Below are 24481 nucleotides of genomic sequence, written 5' to 3'. Positions count from 1 at the left end.
TGGCCTCGGCTCTCTGATAAAGACAATATATTCTCAGGCTGTGATATTGACCACCTGATTCCCAGAGCATTTTCTTGATCTGTCTCAAAGTCGATTATCTTCCTTGGAAGTTACCCATATTCTCATCTCTGGCATTTTCTTTAGCTCATTCTGTGAACTTGCACGGGGCTTGTCCCCTCTCTAGTTTTTCTGATATCCTATCTATAAAATTATTACAATTCTAGCTTCCCTCGACTTGGTCACAATCTGTTCGTGGAATCAACAGCTTGCATTTTGTCCTCATTCAGTTGAAACCAAGAAGGATTTGGAGGAAATTATTTTATAAGATAAAATTTTCTTCTTCACTGTGTTTCTCGAGCTGGGTGGGGGGAGGGTGTGCTTATTTGCCAGGGAGCCGGGGGAGAGGAAAGGTGAACTGAGGCAGAGGTAGCTAGGGGTGAGTTATGTGCAGAGGTAGCTAGGGGTGAGTTATGTGAGGGGTGGGGTTGGTGTAGAGCTTGAAAGACTCTGGGTGGTAGCATCTAGATTTTTTGACCCAGAATCCCTCATCAGGGCTACCATTTCCATGGCTTCTGACTCTTGTGCTGCCACATCCCACACCAAAAAGACCCAAGGATCACTAGAGGCTTCCAAGACCTCATCTTTTTATTTCCACCCCCAATCCACATTTCCAGATGTCTCTGCAGTAAAGTGAAATTCCACACAGGCAAGCCTTAAGACCAAAAAAAAAAAAATGAAAAAAGAAAAACAATTGGCAGTGAGAGGCAGAAAGAGAAGATGGAAACCTTAGAGAAAGGAGCATCCCTGAGGAGGTGCGGACGAGGGGAGGAGAAGGGGAGGAGGAGAGGAGGAGGAAAGCAGGCCTGTCCCTTTAAGGGGGTTGGCTGTCAATCAGAAAGCCCTTTTCATTGCAGGAGAAGAGGACAAAGATACTCAGAGAGAAAAAGTAAAGGACCGAAGAAGGAGCCTGGAGAGACCAGGATCCTGCCAGCTGAACAAAGTCAGCCGCAAAGCAGACTAGCCAGCCGGCTGCAATTGGAGTCAGAGTCCCAAAGACATGGGTGAGTTTCAAAAACTTTAGCATGGAAAATTTAAGCAGGCACAGGAATTCGCAAGAGGATTTCCAACTTTGGGGTTTAGGGTTTCCCATGGTTTAAATGAGCTGTGTTTTGGCGTGTTTTTTTTTTTTAATCTTTTTAATTCCTTAGCACTCAAATAGGTTAACTCCTTCTCTGCTGTACTGAGAATGATGCTTTTTTTTTTTTTGCCAAAGAATGCCAACAGCACGTGGAGAGTCCCAGAGATCCTTGGAGAGAGTGCCCAGCAGGATGGATGTGATCATGTGTCCTCCTACCCCCTCACTTCCTTCTACTTTTTCTTTTCTTCTGGTTTCAACGCCCTGGTAATGGCCAGGTCAGCTGGCACCCTTGGTTCTGCTGGAGGCATATGAGGGCTGGCTAGCCTTCAGGTGTATAAAGTAACTGGTTGCTTGATATAAAACTTGGACCCTGTTTGGCATCGGTAGGAAGTTTGGGGACCAGGCAATCTAGATTCAGGTTTGGCCATGGCAGAGGAGGCCAATTCAGGAAATGAAAATAAAGTCCTCAATGGCCTTATCATGGGGAATAGATATGTGTAGGGGTGTGTGTGTGTGCGCACGTGCATGTGTGTGTGCGTGTGCCCATATGGGTAACCATTTCTAAGAAATGTCACAGACTTAACTTTTCTGAGGGCATGACTCAGACTCCAAATCCCTGCTTGTGACAGGGAGGCTGCTGGGACCTTAGGTCTCTTGCTGAGTTGTTTGAATACAGAGGGCTTCTCTAGGTTCCTTGAACAAAGAGAGAAGCTATGAGTTTCTGATCTCTGGTGGCACCTACTCAGAGCAAGGTGTGCCCAACACAAGTGTCTTTGTCCATACAGGATGCCACAGAGACTTGTCGATCCTGATCACATTTGGCAAAACAAGGGTAGCAGATTGGATGCATCCTAAATGAAATAGGAATCATTGCCCATGTATTCACTATCAAATGTAGTACCCAGTAGGCTCCAACAACATAGGTTTTCAATTATAATTGAACCAGCGTCAGCTTTTAGGTTGTTTCATCCTGAAACACCGAGAGAGCTTTTTGAAGAGTTTATTCAAGTAGGATAGTTAAGAGGGAAGAGCACTGGATTAGGAGTCAGAACAATCAGGTTTGAATCCCAGATCTGCCATTTATGAACTGAGTGAACTGGGGCAGGGCACTGTGAATAACCATTTGATCATCTGGAAAATGGGGATAAAGATAACTGCTCTGCTTACTTTCAGGGTTGTAAGAATCAAATAAAAATGCTGTGGAAATCCTTTGAAACTGGGCGATCTCTCTAAGAGTAAATTATGTTAATACCGATTATCATGCAATCACTTGTGCACAGGCTGACTCTTAATCTTTCCAGGATGGTTGGGTTTCCTTTGTGTACTTTGTGTGCCGGGTTAAGAATTATTTGACCAACTAAATGTGCCCGGGTGAGAGGTGAATGCTGGAGGAATTCAATTCCTGCCCTGGGTAACATCAGGAGCCCTATCGTAATGTCAGGGCAGCTGATTGGGTAGGTTGTAAATTTAAAACAGAGAGGGGTTAAGAAGGATGTTGAATATTAATTCCTCAGGGGTTGAGAACCCTGTTATGGGACATAACATAACAACCCCCATAGGGACACTTCCTGTTTTGAAGGCTGGATGATTTCCTCCAGAGGAAGATGGCCATATATGAGGGCACCAGTGTGACATGTATTGGATCCCGGATCCTGGAGTTGGGCAACATTTGGGCCAAGTACACATGATGAAGTAACTGTTGAGTTTTCAGTTATCCAATAACTGAAATATTTTGTGAATTATAGACCATCTCTAATAAGGTACTGAACTGCTTCCATTTCTGTTTTGGAGTGTGTTGCTGCTTAACAATTGCAGTAGACAATTGTATCTTGGAATCCATGATTGCGGAGAACTTTAGAAGTTGTCTGAGCCAACCCTCAGTGTAGGATTCCCTTCTACAACAGACAATTCAATGTTCATACAGCCTCTGCTTCATCACCTTCAGGAACAGGGAGATCACTACCTCAACCATATAGAATCCCTTAGGATTAGAAGTGAAGAGGAACACTCAGTTGAGTACTATCTGCACAAAATGTTTATGGAGAAATGATAGCTCATTAAACTTTGTCCCAACTTGGGAGGGAAGGTGTTCCAAATGAGTCTTTGGGATAATAGTGGAACCAGAAAAGGACCAAAGAGCAGTAGCTGATTTTTCTCTGCTCGGTAATACAATGCCATTAGTGAACAGCAAAACATTGGCCCCTGCAAGCCTGTTGTCTGAGAACAGTGGCTGTTGCCCTGGTAACCAGACTGTGATGCTTCCCTCCAAAGGTGGCTGTTTGCCGAGCAGTATAGTTTTGGCTGGCTCAGGGTAAGTGAGTGTAACCCAGGCAAAGAGTGTGGAGGCCGAGCAGGGGCCCAGTTTTACAAAATCCCTAAGGTCTAACTGAATCCCACCAAGATTGCAAGAATACCATGAGAATGCTAGGAGCTTATAAGAAACCAGATCCAAACTGGCATGTTCATTTTCTCTTCTTAGGGATACTGACTAAAATGATCAAGGACAGCCAATCCCACCCTACTCCTCTCCCTTGGCCCTGCAGAGCCAGAGGAGCTCTTGGAGGGCCAGGCAGATTAAAAGGTCTGCTCTGCTTAGGGGTGCTTTCCTCCTGGTTCTGAGCTAGGAAAGCGAGACGTTTGCTCAACAGCCTGACAACTAGGACTGCTCTCTCAGAGCTGTCTGAGTTGCAACAAGGCCCAAGAAACCCCTGGGAGATGGGCAGGAGGGGAAATGTGGTCTCCAGACCCATCGAAGCAGAGCTCCAGCCAGTAGCATCTTGCCCTCACAGCACTGTTGCCTTTTTGTGCATCATCTTGAAGCACTGAAATCCATCTCTGGGGTGTAGCTCTTGGTCTTGAAAGAAAGCAACACAGAACTTCAGGTTCAGAGAAGGACATGTGGGAAAACTGACATGATCAGGATGGGTCACATTAGCTGGAGCAGTGAGCAGAGCAGCTTTCCCTTCCTTTCCCACTGCCAGGCCCTACCCAGGGCCAAACTTACAGCAAAAGCTCTGCAAGTACCGATTGATTAATCCTTCCTTGGTTATACCAGAACAGCCCTAAGCATGATCTCTCAGCTCTGTGCCAGCCTCTGAGCTCTCTGCCAGGCAGGCTCTGCAGAAGAGCCTGTGACATCCCAAAGAAGAGAACAAGGTTCCCCAGATCAGCTTCACCCTGCAACCAAGGAGAGAGACGAGAAATTGGTGGGAGACTTACCAAAGAATCAGGTATGATAACTACTGTTTCTTAGCTTAGTGCCAGGTACTTCTCTTTCACCTTCCCCTAAGTGGGCAAGGCAGAGATGATATGTGAGGGATAGGTTTTAACAATCAAGCTTCTATCTCTGCCTCCCAATCTTTGGGCTTTGATGGCATGCCCGTGAGTGCACATGCATACATAAGTGTGTGTGTGTATTGTATCTCGGGGAGGAGCAGAGAGTATAGGAAACAAGGTAGCCCAGATGCTGTTGCCATGTGATAATAATACCTGTCCAAAGAAGAGGCCAGGATTCCTCTTTATTTAACCTTGTCCACATGACTTTAATATCCAGCAGGGCTTGGATTTCCAGGCCTCAGCACCTACAGGACCCCTTTTCAGTCCTTGGATGTGGTATGTGTTGATATCATGAAGTAAAGGCAAGATCATAGGCAGGGCTTTGTCTGACCAGGAGAAGCAAAAGCAAAAGTCTTTGTCTCTGGAACCTCCTGACGATTGTTGTTTCACTCCTAGAACCCACCCACTGATCCCCATCCATCCCCAGTACCAGTCACGGCTGCTCTAGCATCTTGGCCCTGCCATAGGCCCTGATCAAGGAGGCCTCTGTTCACGGGATAAGGTTAAGGGGTGGGTTCTGGGAGGAGGGTAAGACTGTATGGCAGATTAGAGACTTAGGGAGATGGGGCCAGTTTCTCATTCAATGAGCCTGCCTGTTGTTTAGCTCTATTGTATAGGGTTCTTCTATCTCTCCCTTTGTCAGCTGGATTCAAGGGACAGGCTGGGAATTGTACAGGGTACAATCAGTCTCTTTCTACCATCCCTTTCGATGAAAGCCCTTCCTCTCTTCCCTTTGATGAGCTCCCAGATTCACACTGAATTTCCATCATGGAGCTGGTCCTTGAGGCATGCTCAGGGCATGGGAAAGAAAGGAGGGCTTGGGAGCACTTGGCTCCTACTTAAAGAGATAGCTTCAGGATCAACACAGTGCCTTGGATGGACGTGGATCTGGGTGAGAGTTACAAAGGTCCTGTTGATCTTTGTCAGACCCCTGTGAAGAGCGTTAGTGAGAAAAGCTTTAAGTTCAATTAGAGATTGATTAGTTTGAGGGCTTTGCAGATAAATCCAGCCAACACCGAACTGATGTTTCAGTTTTGCTTACCCTTTGCCCTCAGGACTTGGTAATATCCATTGTAACATAAACTTGTTTTCTCCCAACAAGACTGCAAGTTATCTGAAGAAAGGGACTAGGCCTTATATAATTCCTCTCTGTTTCCGATAGTGTCTAAGTTATAGCTAAGGCGCTTAATACTTGGACTGAATCCACATAAACAGCAATGAAAGGAAAATACTGGTGTGGGTCCTTATTCTTCTCTATGACTGCTCATCAAAGTCAGGTGGTTTAACCCAATCAAGTTGCATTGGGCAATATTATTACTGTAGAGTTCTTTTGTGCCAACTCTACCATGGCACAGTCTGTATTTAGCCTGGGAATGTGAAGATATCTCTTGAGAGAGCCAAGGAACTCCTCTGGAATCCTTCACAGGATTCCTGGATCAAACAACACTCCTTCAACCATGAGGGGTCCTGAAATGAAGAGCCCATGACTTTAGGCTATTATTCATTTATGCCCAAGGACATTTCTTGGGCTGTGAAAAGTCTAAACTAACCCAATGGACCTTTCTCAGAACGCTTTGATTGTCAACTGCTTTGATGAAGACACAATTTCTTGCATGTTCCTAAGTTTTTCCCCAGTTGGAATCTGAAATTTGATTTTTGCTTGGACTGCCTGAGTGAGAATCTTCACTTCTGCTGAAACTTATAAGCCCTCAGAGCAAATATTTCATTTTGACTATGACAGAAATGGACATCCAATGCTTTTGCTGATATTGTTGAGCTGTTTATAGCCCAAATGATAGATTTATCCAAGACAATTGATTTCATATTCTGCATTAGAGACTTGTTTAAGCCTATTTTCTTCTTGTCCTTTGCTTTGAGTGGCAGTGGAGCAGAAAAGGATGTACTAAGTTATTTGAGCTCTAGTAAAATAGAGGAAAACAGAATGCAAGAAGAAAGAGTTTCAGTTGGTGATTCAAGAGCTGCTCCCATAGCATAGCCCTTTATCACCCAGTAAGAACACCACATATGACACTCTTGTTAGGGATGAAAAAACTAAAGATTTTTTTCCTCGTCTTTACAACCCTGGAGGGGCATCGGCTGAAGCTTTGAGTGGAATTCTCTATTTGGTTAGCAAGGGTTCAAGTTCATCCATCCCTGATCACACCTGCACCACCATTTAGCTCCTCCCAGAATGAAAAGGCTGGAGGCAGTGAGTGGGCCCAGGACGGCCACTTGCTGGGGTGGATGGCTCTCCTTACCCTGGACTAAACAAACAGTCCTGCCATTGTTCCCTGGGTCTGACCCCCTCCCCACCCCCAGGCCCGGAGGCCCCTGCAGAATACCAATGAGGCTCCTGAGATCTCAGGAGAAAACAAGGCTCCTTTGTCTGGGGGAGCTGTGGAGGGTTCTGTCCAAGCCCTGACCCTGTACTGGGGAGAGAAGGAACAGTGGGGTCACTGACCTTCTCCTCCCTCCACCCCTCAAGCTTCAGAGCCGTTCTTAACGAGAAGAGTCTAAGTGTTCGAGGGTGGGGAGGAGTTGGATAGAGAGGAAAATGGCAGCACTATTTACTTCCAAGCTCCTTTTCTTGATTTACGGGATGCATATAACATCTTAACTTGTTGCAAAAGAAGGAGATCAATTTCTGAGTCATTTCCTGAGAACAACGATCAATTTCAGTCGTGCATTTCTCTCTGGTATAGTTATGTGTGTATGTGCTTGCTTGCACGTGCACACACACACACACACACACACACACCACGGGCCAGCTCTGATGAGGCACTCTTACCAAGCACTCTTGCAAAGTTCATGCTGAGTAAACTTAGCCTCCACTTACATCAGCATATCTACAAATTGATTGCTTCCCATAGAGGCCAAGTTTTCTGACAGCAGTGCTGCTGTTCTTGGAAAAGGAAAGGTACTCAGTTCTGCTGTAAATACCAGCTACTTTGCTTGGCTTGGGCTTCTGAGCCTTATCTGTGGTGTGACATACAAGGATCTTTGAGGAATATGCTCTTTGAGGCCCAGGAAGCATCTATCATTTTAGGCAATGGTGGGTAACAGCCTCACCCATTTTGTGGCTCTGAGAACAGAGACAAATGCCTCTACCTCAACTTTCCCATGTTTGAGATAAGTTGGTCCTTCAAAAACTGTTCACACTGATGTACTCCATCTATGCAACTCACCAAGTGCTCATGTATTTGGGGCTAAAAAGAAACTGTTCTAGCATTTAAGAGGATCAGGCAAAGGACTCCCCCATCCCCTTCGGATAAATAAGTTTGGTCAGAAGAAATGCTTGAATATAAAAATCCAAACTCAAAAAATTGAGGCAATTTATGCTCTTGCTACATGTTTATTCCAAAATAGCAGATTCCCCAGCACATTTACAAATTATGCATGCATATGTATGTGTATATAAAGTTTTTTTGAAGAGCTTAATATTTTCATTCCTACCACCTTCCTTTTAGGGGTTTGGCCAAGAGGCAAGTGGGAGCCATCCTTTTTCCCATCTCATCAGTCATCTACTTGACATTTGCTAAGTTTCATCCTATGTGGCAACTTAGGGTATCGGGGCTGGTACCTGGGGCACAACTGCTCTCAGAGCCTGTTATTTCTTATGTGCCTTTCCTGTTTCTCAGCAACACTGGCACGGGGCCTGGAGCATCAGGTCAGGGATGCTTAGCACTTTAAGTCACCTGTGTTCCTAGGCTCTGGTGTGTTTTCCTCATGCCAGAAAGATGTTTCATGGTTTGCTGACTTTGTATAAAAGATGTCTGTCTGTAGCTGTTTTGACAGAACCTCAGTGTAGGACTGAGGGTGGAGACATTGGCCAAACTACACTATAGGGACACAAAGCAGTCGTGCAAAGTGTCCAAAATTCATTGAGCCTGCATTATTATTATTGTGAATAATAGTAATCTTCCCATTGCCCTCTCTTGCCCTCTGCCAGTTCCTTCCTTCTCTTTGGACTGCTCCCTGAATTTCTAGACTAAGAAGAACCAAGCATTCCTTGCAGGAAATATATACAATGTTTAAGAATATCCCCAAGCATGCAATTTCCAAAGTTTCCCCCACCTGGAATGCCCTTCAAGACTCAGATCTTGTGTGACAATACCAACATCTCTAGCCAGCACTCATCCCTTCCTGGAACTCCAAATGCATTTACCCTCTGAAACCACTTAGTTGGCTGCCTAGAATTATTCATTGAAAATATGAGATCTGTATAACTAATTCTTCCTCAGTAAACTCAGCCCTCCCATACGGCTGAATCTATGTCTTTATGTCTTCAGATCCCACATACCACAATGCTAGGCACAGAGTAAGCACTTCATAAGTAATTGCTGAGTGACCAAAACAAACAAATAAACAAACAATCAAACCAGAGTGGTAAGAAAGGAGGCACTGATTGCAAAATCTCTCTAGCTTGCTACTTGAGTTACTGAATTATTTTAAAAAATATCAATTCTGGGAACTAAAGATAAGGATTTATTTTAGAGAATGGAATAAAGTAAAGATTCTGGGTCCACCCCAGACTCCGAAAGCCTAAACCTCTAGACTCTCCTGCCTTTGGACTCTTGGGTGACCATTGTCTCCGGGCTTGTGAGCATGGAGACTGGCTGGTCTGATAGAGGCAGAGTAGCATGAGTAGCATGAGCTACCCATTGTACTTCCCTGACTGTTTCCCCTCCTTTCCCAGGCTTGTTAGAGTGCTGTGCAAGATGTCTGGTAGGGGCCCCCTTTGCTTCTCTGGTGGCCACTGGATTGTGTTTCTTTGGGGTGGCACTGTTCTGTGGCTGTGGACATGAAGCCCTCACTGGCACAGAAAAGCTTATTGAGACCTACTTCTCCAAAAACTACCAGGACTATGAGTATCTCATCAATGTGTAAGTACCTATCCTCCTACACAAACCCACCTCTTTTTCCCTCGCTGCCTCCCGGAGATGCAGAACTCATGGGCACCTTAGTGACTAGTAGGGGATTGGTGTGGAGCCAGACAGGATGCCTGAATCTTCCCACTGTGTATGGATTCCACCTCTGCCAAATCTGAAGTCCTAAATGAGGGGAAAGTGCCAGATTTGGAAAGGAAGGTCTGTCTGCCTGCCAGTCCACTCCCAACCCCCTCCTTGTTTTCTCACACATTTTCTGTCTGACTCATGCTAGGTATGATTAATATTGATGAGTCAGTGCCTCCACAATAGTAGATATGGAGAATTCAGAGAAGGCACGATGACTGGACAGAGTGGGGTTCCTGCTCTTGGTTGGACACACTGCTTGAGTCTGCTCAGGTCCAGTACTAAGGTCTCTTCTGTTCCTAGAGCAAGTTAGGCTCCTGCTGCTCCTTGGGCCCTCTTCCATCTTGTCTAGCTCCTCTCTCCTCTCACCTCTGAGGAAGCATCTCTGAAGGGTCAGGCAAGGAGAGAAGGGCCCTGGTTTTTCAGGTCACACAGTAAGCAATGTGTGGTAGAGAAGTATGTGCTCCTGGCTACATGGTCCCTGTTTTCCTTTACTTCAGTAAAGATAAGGTGAAAGCACGGAGGAAGGAGCCTTAGAGAGTCCTCTAAAGAATCCCTAGCCTTATTAAGGTGCTCACTTGTGGGTCTACCTCACGAATGCAGAAAAGGAGCCACCGGGTCCTCAATTAATAAAATTCTCTGGTCCCTTTTGGCTATCTGTTAATGTAGGATCCATGCCTTCCAGTATGTCATCTATGGAACTGCCTCTTTCTTCTTCCTTTATGGGGCCCTCCTGCTGGCTGAGGGCTTCTACACCACCGGCGCAGTCAGGCAGATCTTTGGCGACTACAAGACCACCATCTGCGGCAAGGGCCTGAGCGCAACGGTAACAGGGGGCCAGAAGGGGAGGGGTTCCAGAGGCCAACATCAAGCTCATTCTTTGGAGCGGGTGTGTCATTGTTTGGGAAAATGGCTAGGACATCCCGACAAGGTGATCATCCTCAGGATTTTGTGGCAATAACAAGGGGTGGGGGACGATTGGGCGGGAGTCTGTGGCCTCAACCCCACCCAAGGCTGGGTCCTCTCAAGGGGCCTGGCTTTTGAGTGAGGAAGTGACGGCTACAGCCGAAATGAAAAGGTCAGGAAGAACATGGTGCCCAGCTGGCTTAGCCACATCTTTCAAAAGTTCCCCAGAAAATTTCGTCTCAAAATGAAAATTGTGAGTTTTGTAGAATGCATTGAACAATCAGACCATTTCTAAGTCATCTGTTGGTATCTCTTTTCTCTTAGCAGGGACCACAATAAGTGTGGATCTGACTGCTCAAGAGTATAAAAATGCTACTCATGGGATTGAGTCTTAGGCATCTGGTCTGAGAGGGAGGGTGGATCATAGAAATTAAATAATTGACTCCAAAGTGGAATTCACAATACTCTGAGGTCCTACACTATTGGAGCTCCCAGAAGGAACCAGAGTAGACCTGCATATTTAATGTTTCATCTTCATTCAAGGGCTATCCCATGCTTCTTGATTTTCAGACTCTAGGGTTTAAGATCTTTTGGGGACTCAACATATGTGGGTTATGGTGATGTCTTTTCTTTTTGTGGCCAGCAGTTGGCTTAGAAAGGTTTTTGAATCTGAAATTTAAATCTCCAATTGACTTTGCTCAAAAACTAGGGGACAACAGTCCTGTGACAGGGAACATTTTCTAAGCTCAGCCTAAGGCATGAAGTGGCACGACTTTCTTTCAAGATCTGTTTTGATTTCTTTACACCTCATCTGCCCAGACAATCCCCTGAAGCCTCTCTAACCCAGGGATCCTCCTCACTCTACCCCCCCCCCCCCCGCCGCCCATTCCCCCACCTCCCCTCACACTTGGGGCCAATCAATTCTCTAGTAGATACTGCCAGTGACACTTGGCAGAGATGCCCTGCTCACTAATTTCAGTTGGTGGAGATCCCTGGAATCTGGTTTCATGTCTGGCACATGCCACTCCAGGATCTCCCAGTTTGTGTTTTAATGTCTGCAGGCTGATGCTGCTCTCTAACCGTCCCATGTCAATCGTTCTAGTTTGTGGGCATTACCTATGCCCTGACCATTGTGTGGCTCCTGGTGTTTGCCTGCTCTGCTGTACCTGTTTACATTTACTTTAACACCTGGACCACCTGCCAGTCTATTGCCTTCCCCAGCAAGACTTCTGCCAGCATAGGCAGTCTCTGTGCTGATGCCAGAATGTATGGTGAGTTAGGGCATGGGTGTCTTGGCTCCCCCCTGTCCCCTATGGAAGCTCTATATATTTGGCTCTTTTTCTGGAGTAAAGGAGGGTGGTGATTATGGATATGTGGGATTCACAGATCCCTCTCCACCGAAACTGGAGAGGTTTATTTCCTGGAAAGGGAACGTCTTGGAAGTTGTGGGAGTTTTCTTGACTGTTCACACTGCTCTACTCTAGTTGACTGCTGTTCTCAACCCAGAAGCAGCATATCTCAATTACAAGCACAAAATTTCACAACTTCCCAATACCACCTTCTCTTTTTTTTTTTGGTAAATCTTTAGAGAAGAGGCTCTCGATTGTTGGTAGGATCTGACTTTTCAGTCAGGATGATAAAAAATGGAAGGAGGGCTCTGGGGGAAAGTTTCCATGTGACCCCATAGCTCCTCCAAGCTTACCCTAGTCCATTTGTTTGTCTTGCTTAGGCGTTCTCCCGTGGAATGCTTTCCCTGGCAAAGTGTGTGGCTCCAACCTTCTGTCCATCTGCAAAACAGCTGAGGTGAGTTGGCTATTTAGTTTAATTTACAGAGGGGTGGTTAGTGTACCATACAAATTCCTACCCATGGCCTTCAATTTTAAGGGCCACAGTGTCTCTTTGCTAGGTTTTGAGTTACCAGATTACTTTCTACAAAATATTGACTGAGTATGCCTGAGCCAACAAGCAAAGATGGTAAAATAACTACTTCCCCTAGAGCTGCATAAAGACTTCCATTCCAAAACTTCCCTCCTTAAAGGAGAAATTGGTAGCTTTAGGTAAAGATATAGTTTAATGGAAAAATCCCCCAAATGAAAATTTTCATTCCTTTAGTTAAAAAACTTATCAAGAAAACGGGCTGTGCACAGAGACATTCATGGGTTTTACAAAACGCTTTCAATTTGGAACTTCTTAATCTCTAATGAGAGGTAAAAAAAAAAAAAAAAACCATTTGAAAAAGGAAAGCACTGTCTTGAGAACAGATATTATACACAAATGAGGCAGGGAAATAAAAGTAAATCCTGGGGAGGAAGCTAGTAAACCATTTCTTTGAAAGCAAATGTTGACTTCAAAAACGGGATCCTGGGTAAAACTGTAGGGAACCAATTGATTACTCGGGAATATTAGATTTCTAATGAGTGTTCTGTGTTCTGGGTGCCGTGGGGTTAGGTGCTGTGGTGTACGTTGAAGAATTGGAGAACTGCATTCAGGGAAATGACAATTTAGAGATGCAGAATTAATACACAAAAAAGGTAGCAACACGTTCAGAAAGCTGCATTTGTGATTTATATCAGAGCACATCTTTGTTGTGAGAAACAGTTCTCTCCCTCTTGCATTTTCTTGCAGTTCCAAATGACCTTCCACCTGTTCATTGCTGCATTTGTGGGAGCTGCGGCCACACTTGTTTCCCTGGTGAGCTGTCTTTGATCTTGGCAAATAAATGGTCCTGGAATGGCTTGGGTACAGCTATGTTGAAAGGCAGGAGGCTAGATTGCTTCCAACCTTGGGATGCTGGAGAGAAGCTATTGGGAGGAGACAGCAAAAGTCTAGAGACTGTGTACTTCCAGTGGATTTGGGTTTTCTGAAAGTAGAAAAGCTTCAGAAATTAGACAAGAACAAGAAAAATGGTATGAGGAAAGAGGAATTAAGAGATTCATAGTTATTAATGATAACATTTCACATTTACAGAGCAGCTAATATTGCCAAGTGCCTTGCAGTTATAAACTTCAGTTAATTCTCAGCACATTCTGGTGAGATTAGTGACGAGAACACTGAAACATCGTTAAACATGATTTGCTCTAGCCAGGAGTTCGAATTAGCTATGTTGTAAATACGGATCTATCTTGAACCCTCTCCAAGGATTTAGTTACTCTCATGGTAATACTGGAAGGCTCTCCTAACATTATTAGAATTATTACTTATAATGCAGTTCTATGTCCTTGGATCTTGTTGATGGTGTTAACACCAGCACAGTGTCAATGTAGTGTACTCATTGTGCAGATTAAAAACCTAAGGCACTGAAGAGTGAAGGGATTTATCTGAAGTCATTTAATAAGCTGGGGAAAAGACAAGGATGAATTTCCAGAACTCCTGGTCCCTACTCCTGGGGCTTTTTTAAAATACAAAACTGAGTTGCTTCTCACCTTGTAAAATAAATTGATGCATTAAGTAGGGGAGGGCTGGGCTACAGGTCATGGCTGTGTGTCTACAGTCAGCACCCCAATGACTCCAAATCACTCAGACATGTGATTTGGACTGTTCACTTCCCTGAGGAAAACTCAGTTCTAGGCTGAACAGAGGTGGGGGGTAAATCCTTGTTGAGTTGATTCTCTGGGCCTGGGTCATTGGAAAGAAATGTCTCTAGTTGAGTATTTAGTGAGAAAGCCTGGATATGCTACTTTTTGCAGAGCAGGGGTTTTTCCTTTCTTTAGTTCTGATTTTATTCCTACCCCTCTTCATTCCCAAAATGATTTGAGGAGAGAGAGCTGCCTTTTCCACTCTCACATATGTTCTCTTTTTTGTTCCCTACAGCTCACCTTCATGATTGCTGCCACTTACAACTTTGCCGTCCTTAAACTCATGGGCCGAGGCACCAAATTCTGATCTCCTATAGAAACTCCCCTTTCTCTAATAGCGAGGCTCTAACCCCACAGCCTTCAATGCTGCGTCTCCCATCTTAACTCTTTGCCTTTGCCACTGACTGGCCCTCTTTTTGACGAGTGTGACAAGAAAGGAGAGTCTTGCAGTTATTAATGGACTCTCCCCTCTTATGTACCTCTTTTAGTCATTTTGTTTCACAGCTGGTTCCTGTTAGAAATGGGAAATGCCTAAGAAGGTGACTCCCCAACTGCAAGTCACAAAGAAATGGAGGCTTTAATTCAATTCTCAAGCATCTCCTGAGGACCAGGAAGTGCTTTCTTCTCACAGCGCACTTCCACTTGATGGAAAACAAAGTGGAAAGAAAGATGCTCAGGTAGAGAGAAGGAATTTTACTTGGTCCCCTTGTGATCTGTAGAGACCAAATATATTCTCCTTGGTGTAAAAAACAGAGAACTCATTCCTGTTTCCCTATTACCACTGACAACAGAAGAAAAAAATGCCAGCGAAACTATAAGAGCATTTGCCCAAATCTGCCTATTTGCATCTGGGAGAAGGGGGTCAAAGCAAGGATCTTTCACCCACAGAAAGAGAGCACTGACCCCGATGGTGATGGACTATTTAAACCCTAACTCTGCCAACTCTACTTATAGCATAAGGGAGCGTAGTGTCTGTGTAGACAAAGAGGGCACCTGACCTTACACCTTGTTAGGGAAGAGAAACAGGTTGTTGTCAGCATCTCCTCATTCCCTTTTCCTTTATAACAGCTACCATGACAACCCTGTGGTTTCCAAGGAGCTGAGAATAGCAGGAAACTAGCTTACATGAAAAAGACTGGCATAACGAGCAGCAGTTGCCAGTGGCTAATGGTGTAACCTAAGAGGGCCCTCTGGTAGACACAGGATAGATAACTCTTTGGATAGCATGTCTTTTTTTTTTTCGTGTTAATTAGTTGTGTACTCTGGTTTCTGTCATATCTTCACAATGGTGCTCTTTTCATGGAGTATTGTCAATTCAGTTATAGTAGGTGATTTGAAGATCTTGATTTGTTTCAGAATGGTGCATATTTCACATTTCCCAATTTATCACCTGTTTGCGGTTGTACCAGAAAGGTCTGGAGAATGATTATTTGATTATGATTCTTTAACAAATGAAAATTGGACATTAAGCATCACAGATGATATTTAAAATTGGCTAGTACCATGCATCTATTGGGATTTTCTACAAATTCTTCTGCCTTTGGCAGAAACAACTTTGGTGAATTTAAATCTCAATTTGAATAACCTATTTGATCCTCCTTTCTAGCTAGTGGGAAATGATTTGCTTTAGCAATGTCCTATTGGTAGGTTAAAGAGTCAGGTTTAACATGAAGGTTATTTTCTTCTGGTACAGATCACATAACAGAATGCACAAGCTGTCAGCTATTCAGTTAGTAAGCGTCCAAGGAAAAGTGCAAGTGGAAAGAGTTTGAAACCTGAATAGTTCCCACATTTCAGTCTTCTCTTCCAGTTTCTGTTAACTTTGGGTTAAAAAAGGGTCTGATTGATCTTTATTTAAGGAAAAATTTCAAGGTATAATGGTAGCTCTTTTTTTTTTTTTGTAAAAAGCTGTTTTGTTTTCTCCCCAAAGTGGTTTCAGCAATGTATAAGGAGATGTAAGATCTTTACAAAAAGATACCTGATATTTTTTTTTCCAGACCAATATACAAGATAAGCTTCCAGGCTGCATAGAGGGAGGAGAGGGAAAAGGTTCTGTAAGAAACCAATCAAGATCAAGGAAAGTGAAGTAATCCATACTTTGTGTTTTGTTTTGATTTAATAACATAACAAGTAACCAACCCTACCCTGAAAACCTCACACGCATACATACACACATATACATACACCGAGAGAGTTAATCGACTGAAAATGTTTCCTTCATTTCTGATATAGAATTTCAATTTTAACACACATAAAGGATAAACTTTTAGAAACTTATCTTACAAAATGTATTTTATAAAATTAAAGAAAATAAAATTAAGAATGTTCTCAATCAAACATCATGTCCTTTGAGTGAATTGTTTTGTTTGACCCCACAATAGAAACCATAATAATTGTAGCTTACGTTGTGCCTTGTTCAAGGTACATGAGTATTTTCAGACCATCCGACTCATTCTCACAACAATGCTCTGAAATAAAGAGATGAGACACTGATCGCTTCTCTTTTACAGCGGGAGGCACTAAGAAATAGAGGTGAAGTAAATTACCCAAAGAAATCCAGTAAGTATGTCTGAGCTTGGACTAGAACTCAGGTCTTTTTTTTTTCAGTTTTATTGAGATACAGTCACAAACCAAACAATCATCCACAGTGTACAATCAATTGTTCACAGTACCTTCAAAGAGTTGTGCATTTATCACCACAATCAATTTTTGAATATTTTCATTATTCCAAAAACAATAAAAATAAAAATAAAAGTAAAAAGAGCACCCAAAATCTCCCACCTACCCCCCCCTTATTATTCATTTACTTTTTGTCCCCATTTTTCTACTAATCTGTCCATACACTGGATAAAGGGAGTGTGAACCACAAGGTCTTCACAATCACACAGTCACTCCATGTAAGCTACATGGTTATACAATCACCTTCAAGAATCAAGGCTACTGGGTTGCAGTTCGATAGTTTCAGGTATTTTCTTCTAGCTATTCCAGTACACTAAAAACTAAAAAGGAATATCTATATATAATGCAGGAATAACCTCCAGAATGACCTCTCGACTCCATTTGAAATCTCTCAGCCAATGAAACTTTATTTTGTTTCATTTCACTTCCTCCATTTGGTCAAGAAGATGCTCTCAATCCCACGATGCTGGGTCCAGATTCATCCCCGGAGTCACGTTCCACGTTGCCAGGGAGATTTACACTCCTGGGGGTCCTGTCCCACATAGGGTGGAGGACAGTGAAGAACTCAGGTCTTTTGATACCAATTCATTGCCTGTTTAGGGTTGGGTTATTGTTACCTTTTCTTTGAATTGTTTGGATAGTCTAATAATGAGCCCTTAGTGCTTCATACATGAATGATACTTTAGTTTTATGTGGAAAGTGCTGGATGAAAGATTTAATGTAGGGGCAGACCAGAGATAGTAAGGGTTAGTAAACAATAAGGATAGTAAATTTGAACAAGCTGTGACCGGGCAGTATTAAAACCAATTAGCCACATAAACACCTACTGCCCTGGATGGTTAGCCCACTAGTCCACCCGTGACATAGTACTAAATCCCTGTCACAACCCTAGGCCAGAATTTGGCACTCAGACAGCACTCTGATGACCAGCCTAAAGAAAGCTCATGTAAAATTAGCTGTAAATTCCTTGTCCTGGAGTTGCAGCTGGCAAAGAACATGACTGGGGAGAAGGGCTACGTTAGCTCGGGGAACAAGTCAGACATCAGTTAAGGAGCTCCATTCAAAAGTAGTTTCACTTTAATCTCCTGATTTCTGCCTCACTACAATTCATATTCCACAAGCAAGCCTGGTTGGATGACTTTAAGACAAAAAGAATAAAAATATGGATGGCAAGGACTCATTTTTAGACACTAGCAAATAAGGACACAGCACCATATGTTAGAGAATTGATTTGGGGCGCTATAGAGTGAGTGTATTTTTGCCTCAGAGGAACCGAAAGCCAGTTTCCAAGAAAGCTGCATTCTCCATCTGCCTTTATTTGGCTCTGCCCTCTGGGGCCAATCTATAGATGGAGTTTCCAGCCTCTCAGAAGCTGAGAGCATCTCCAGTCTATCAGTTGAGCCCATTGTTCTGAGCTCTCCCACACACCAGAAACCTCCTTTCTCTGAACTGAAAGAGCTCTCTTTGTTCTTAGATCAGTCAGAGATCAAGATGCAGCAGTGTAAACAAGAAACATTTTTTTACAGTGTCAATTGTATTGCTCTTCCTATCTCCAGGGTCAGTACTAGTGCAGTCATGCAGGGTGTGGAAGCTTCAGCTTTGTCCAGAGTAACATTCCTTCATTTGTTTGTTCATTCATTCATTCTACAAATATGTACTGCGTACCTATTTAGCTTTCTGCTAAATGCTGGGATTTTCAAGTTTGGGGCTGGGGTGAGTCTCCTGGATAGACCTGAGTGGAGGCAGGGAGGATGCAAGACAAAATCTGACCAGCTGACTGCAATGTGCACCAGAAATCTCCCCTCAGTATGTGGGAGAGGGGGTGGTTAAGGGCCATGACTTCACATGGCTTTGGTTTTCTAGGCCCTGATAAAAACAAAACTCCAATTTAGAGTCCTGAAAACTTGTGACTTGCTCCCCCTGTCACCCTGCTTCTTGCTTTACATGTGACAGCATTTATGCACACGCTGGCACAATGCATGTGCGTGCTTCCACCCACTCAGTCATTCAGGGAGTCAGAGGGCACATGGATCAGGATTTAAATAAACACAGGCTATTCAGCTTGGCTTTTTCTCTCCATCCAGGCTAAATCCAAGAAGCCAGGGAAGGGTAATAGAAGATACAAAGTCTTTCTCTCTTTGAAATTCCCTACGGTGAGCCCACACAGTGTGTATATTTTGACAGTAACAGATTGATGAATATTAAGTAACAGATGGAAGAAATATTTATTCTCACTTTAAAAGAAACCAACACCAGGCCCTTTCCTACATCAATAAGCAGGCAAAGAATTCAAGTCAATATCTATAAATTGGGGAAGATTCTCGTTGTTCAATTACTTGCTTTTAAACAAGCAGCCAGGCTCTTCAATATTTTTGTTATCTTGCAAAGTTTGGTGTCTATGTATTCCTGCTCTGGTACTCCTTGAATTGATCTACTTTATTCCAAAGGAAACAAAAATAAGAAAAAGTCAGGAGTATTTTCCAGAGTATGAAAGAACCAAAGGAAACCCAACCTTAACATTTTATTCAGACCTTCAACAAATATTTGTTTAACAAAATCTCTGTATCAAGTGTTATACTAGGTGCTAGCAATACATCAGCACATAAATGAGACAGTCTCTGCCCTCATGGAACTCAACTAAAGACAAAAATGGTTACAAAGGAAGAGAGAAAGCGTGGTGAACTGTCTTCAAATGGTGAACTCTACCCCTCAAATATCGAAAGGGAAAACCACAAAGCTGGATTCTAAGGATTAAAATATTAAAACCAAACAACCCAGCTGATACTTGAAATTTTATAGATGGATCTAATTCTGATGACTTGAGCTCACACTTAGAGAGATTTTTAAAAAGGAAAGGAAATGTGGCTCTTGCAATCCCATCTCTCAAAGTGTACCAGATATGAATTTGGTGAAATCTCATTTGATTTAAAATATGAAATTAGCCTATATTACCACAAACTGTGAGTAGAAATGTAAGCATTCTCCTATATTCAGATGACATTATATCATTATCACAAGCTACGAGTGGTCTTAGTAAACAAATGGCTCAACTAATTATTGCTAGAAAGAAAGCCAACATATCAATATTCTTAAAAATAAATTCATTTTCTGTAGATATTCCAACTTCTTGTTGGTGAATAGTGTAAACAAGCCCACAGAGCAAGTACTTCAAGATATAGTCTACAGCTAGTTTTTCTGGGAGGACAAACACGTAAATTACATTTTTCAAGCCAGGTGGTTTATGGGTACTGAGTTTTTGCTTGTTCATTTTGTTTTTAATAGCTGTGGGGGTTAGCCACTTTAAAATATTTCCAGGTTAAACTTTTTAAAGTCATGCTTTATGACATGAGCTTTTGATTGCCCGTTTGTCTCTGTTAAAGAAGATCCCAAGATTTTCTGAGGAGAATCTTGCCCTGTCCACAGACAGCCATGCATCCAAGAACAATAATAGCTACACTATTGAGTACTCTGCAAAGTACTTTACACACATTATCTTGTTTAAGCCTCACATCAGTCCTACAATCCTCACATCAGTCCTAGGAGACAGAAGCAACTATTATCCCTCAGCACCACAGGGATCCTGTGCCCTGATTGGTCACCTTAGTTTGCAAATGAGGATGTTCTTTGAGTTTGCTAAAGCTGATGAAATGCAATATACCAGAAATGGGTTGGCTTTCACAATGGGGATTTATTAACTTAAGTTTACAGTTCTGAGGCTGTGAAAATGTCCAAATCAAGGCATTAACAGGCAATGCTTTCTCCCTGCTATAGGCGATCCTCAACTCCTCTGTCTCTCCCTTCTCCCCTGGGTTTTGTTGCTTCCAGCTTCTGACCTCAGGTGACTTCCTCTCTGTTTTCTGTGTATCCTGTCTTAGCTTCTCTGGCTTTTCTCTTTGAGCTTCTCTGGGGCTTTTTTTTTTTTTTTTTTTTTTCCCTTTCTGTGCCTTCCCTCTGTCTTTTATCCTCTTATAAATGTCTCCACTAAGAGGATTAAGACCCACCCTGAATGAGGTGGGTCACATCTCAACTTAAGTTAAAAATCCTACTCACAATGGGTCCATATCCATGGGAATGGATTAGCTTTAAGAACACAGATCTTTTCTGGGGTACATACAGCTTCAAACCTCACAGATGTTAATCCTGTCCCAGATAAGAGATTAGCTGCATTCAGGTGTTTATCAGGGAGCAGAACCTCAAAGTCATTGCAACTCAAGGATGTACTAACAACTCCCCTGAGAGAAGCAGTACCTATGGAGGATACCCTGAAGGAAGTGTAGTCCATTCATTTCCCAGCCATCTCCAAACATGTTTGATTGTGCAACCCTATCAATAATACATGTTTGAGCCCACACCCTTCATAACCATTCTGCTCAAAGTGTGGTCTGAGGACAAGTGGAATCAGCATCACCTGGAAGCTTGTTAAAACTGTAGAATCTTAGGTCCTGCCTTAGAACTACTGAATCAGAAACTGCACTTAAGATCCCACAATGAGCTGAATACACATTAAAATTTGAGGTTTGTATATATAACTATATTAAAATTGTATTAAAATGTGTATTATATATAACTATATAAAAACATGTTAAAAAGTTTGATACACATGTTTAAAATATTAACATTACATTCATGTACTGCTGTACTGGTATACGTATTATAAAGCATGCAAAACAGCAGCTTTAAAAGTATGAGATAAATATGAAATAAATGATACATTCAAATAAATTTTATATGATATATATAAACTTCTGACTAATTTGAAACATTATTAATATTTCAGTAAGAGCAATGTGATTGGACATGCCTCATTAATTTTGAAATCATGCTTTAACATTTTGGAATATTGAGTCTAGTTTCCACTGACACTTGGCTTGAATGGATGTCAGAGCTGAAAACATCTCACAAAGATTCATAGATCTAAATTGATACAGTACGACATTGGTTGTGCTCAGTAAATCACACTATTAGCTGTTTACAAAATTCTGGTAACATCTATATAACAGAAAATTTCCCAATTTAACCATTTCTGTTTCACTCTGCAGTTATGCAAAGTTTTTTTTTGTTGTTGAAAGTTAGCTATTAAATTTCCATTCTCCCTGACATTAATCAGTGGCTGTTTCAAACTGAAATATTTTTGCAAATGAGTTCAAGCTATTGGATTAGAATTTTTTATTTCAAGTTAAAAATACCCCATTACATTTTTTTTTTTAAAAAAGACTGGACAAATAAGTGGCACACATGGTTTTCAGCAAAAAAATTCACAAGATGAAGCATTTCTGGATGTCTGTTTTCAAAGTGCTCTCTCTAATGGCATAATTCTTTTGAAAAACACTTAGTTTCTCACTCATTGTTTAAAAGGTGTCTTTCCTTGACAAATAGTGAGTGCAGACACTAGACTCTGTCTTTCTATTAGATGCTAATAAAACTTAATTTCTTCTTACTTTAAAATTAAAAATTAATACAAAGGCTAGTTCTAATAGATCATGTTGCAATCCTCATAGAGTGCAGGCATCCCACACTAGAGACCATACTTTGTAGCAGCATTTCCAAACCATTTTGAGTATGAAGATCTCTTTTTCCCCCATTTTAACCATTTTTAAGTCACAATGCTACTATTACTGCCATCTATTACTAATACTTTGAAGATCTCTTTTTAAGGTGAAAAATTTTCTCTGGCCTCTACCATGATAGTGGCTATACTTTTAGTATCCATTGGTTGAAAATAACTCATCAAATCTACCATCAGTCAAGTAATACTCTTTATAAACTTTTTTCAACCATATGCAAAAATAAAGAGAATGGTGCAATGAGCCCCATGTACCCATCACTCAGCTGCAACAGTTATCAATAATCAGTAATACTCTATAATGAGTCTGCATTTTATTGATGTCCATAAATATGAAAACATATTATTCATTCATTTTACTGACAATCCTTAGTGTTCATAATGATATGGGACTCCTTGCAGAAATGCTTCCAGTTTCTACCCCACCCACAGAGGACAGAGACTCAAAGCTTGGAAATCGCTCCATTCTACAGTCTAAATTCTTCCTGGATTAAGCCAGGTCAACAGGTAGCAACACACTTGAATGACGTCATATTGTTCTCCATGGAATTATTTTTACTGAAATGCTTGGTTTTGTGATGTCAGTGACCTATATTGAGAGATGTTTTAAAAAGCAGTCCTATGAAACAGTGGCTGTGTTTACTATGGGCATGCTATTGTAGGTGTTATTCATTATACTATATTTACCCGGAAAACTACAGGGAGACATTTCTATTCAGGCTCAGTATCAAAAATAGTTGTGCTTTATGTGAGTGGTAGAGTAAGGCAGGCTCTGTATGATTACCGATGCGGTATTTTGAATTTTGGGGAGAACACATTCATCACTTTGGTAATTTAATCCATTTCTGAGTTGTTGAAACCATTTTAAAACAATCTTTCACCTTGTTGGGTTCTTTTTTTTTAATTAGAGAAGTTTTAGGTTAACAGAGCAATCATACATAAGATACAGAGTTTCCATATACCAACATATTATTAATGCCTTGCATTAGTGTGGTACATTGGCTAAAATTCATGAAAGAACATTTTTATAATTATACTATTAACTGAAGTCCATCGTTTACAATAGGGCTCAGTATTCTTTTCCAACTGAGTGGGCTTGACAGCCTTGTCAAAGTCAATTGGCCATGAATGTGAGGGCTGATTTCTGAACTCTCAATTTGATTCCATTGGACTATATGTCTGTCCTTGTGCAAGTACCATGCCCTTTTTTAAAATTCAATTTTATTGAGATATAGTCACATACCATACAATCATCCAAAGTGAAATACCATGCTCTTTTGATTATTATGGCTTTGTAATAAGTTTTAAGACTCGGAAGTGTGGGTCATCCAACTTTGTTCTTTTTGAGGATGGCTTTGGCTATCAGGGCCCCTTACCCTTCTGTATGAATTTGATGAATGGTTGGATTTTCCATTTCTGCAATGAAGATTGTTGGAATTTTGATTGGGATTGTGTTGAATTTGTAAATCGCTTTGGGTAGAACTGACATCTTAACAATATTTAGTCTTCCAATCTGTGAACATGGAATGTCCTTCTACTTTATTGTGTCTTGTTTGATTTCTTTCAGCAATGTCATGTAGTTTCTGTGTACAAGTCCTTTACATCCTTGGTTAGATTTATTTCCAGGTATTTGATACTTTTAGCTGTTATCGTGAATGGGATTTTTTCTTGATTTCTTCTTCCGATTGTTCATTGCTTGTGTATAGAAACATTACTTGTTTTTGGGTGTTGATCTTGTACATCACTACTTTGCTAAATTCATTTTATTAGCTCTAGGAGATTTGTTGTGGAATTTTCAGGATTTTCTGTAAATAGGGTCATGTCATATGCAAATGGAAAGTTTTACTTCTCCATTTCCAAGTTGGATGCCTCTTATTTCTTTTTCTTGTCTAATTGCTCTAGCTAGAAATTCCAGTACAATGTTGAATAACAGCACTGACAGTGGGCATCATTGTCTTGTTTCTGATCTTAGAGGGAAAGCTTTCAGTCTTTCACCATTAAGTAAGATGTTAACTATGGGTTTTTCATATATGCCTTTTATCATGTTGAGGAAGTTTCCATCTGTTTCTAGTGTGCTAAGTGTTTTTATCAGAAAGGGTGATGCATTTTGTCAAATGCCTTTCCTGCATCAATTAAGATGATCATGTGTTTTGTTTTCCTTTCCTCTGCTAACGTAGTGTATTTTCTTATGTTGTCCCACACATGCATACCTGGGATGAATTCTGCTTGATCATGATGTATAATTCTTTTGATGTGCTGTTGGATTCAGTTT

At 41.8% G+C, this 24481-nt stretch overlaps 2 protein-coding genes across 4 annotated transcripts in view; both read left to right on the top strand.

Moving 5' to 3' along the window:
* Positions 1 to 1047, top strand: part of TMEM31 (transmembrane protein 31) — a 103814-nt gene extending 102767 nt beyond the window's left edge. Inside the window, exon 8 of the mRNA XM_037820983.1 lies at positions 915 to 1047. Within this exon, the coding sequence (XP_037676911.1) occupies positions 915 to 950 (36 nt within the window). The 3' untranslated portion in view covers positions 951 to 1047. The remainder of the gene's footprint in view (positions 1 to 914) is intronic.
* On the top strand, positions 919 to 16304 carry PLP1 (proteolipid protein 1). 3 transcript variants are annotated; one of them, XR_005214472.1, is made up of 8 exons: positions 919 to 1061; positions 9171 to 9357; positions 10156 to 10417; positions 11495 to 11663; positions 12122 to 12195; positions 13018 to 13083; positions 14203 to 14644; positions 15965 to 16304. XR_005214472.1 is itself a non-coding variant. In XM_037820982.1 (7 exons), exons 1-7 carry the CDS (start codon positions 1058 to 1060, stop codon positions 14272 to 14274), a joined length of 729 nt encoding a protein of 242 aa, XP_037676910.1. In that variant the 5' UTR covers positions 919 to 1057; the 3' UTR covers positions 14275 to 16304. The 3 variants fall into 3 exon arrangements, 2 of the variants coding, with proteins under 2 accessions (XP_037676910.1, XP_037676909.1); XM_037820982.1 differs by having other exon boundaries at positions 10156 to 10312; positions 14203 to 16304; XM_037820981.1 differs by having other exon boundaries at positions 14203 to 16304.
* Positions 16305 to 24481: the final 8177 nt, after the last annotated feature.

This window comes from Choloepus didactylus, chromosome X, assembly GCF_015220235.1.
Source record: "Choloepus didactylus isolate mChoDid1 chromosome X, mChoDid1.pri, whole genome shotgun sequence".
Lineage (NCBI taxonomy): Eukaryota > Metazoa > Chordata > Mammalia > Pilosa > Megalonychidae > Choloepus > Choloepus didactylus.
This window is presented reverse-complemented; position numbering and strand designations above follow the sequence as displayed.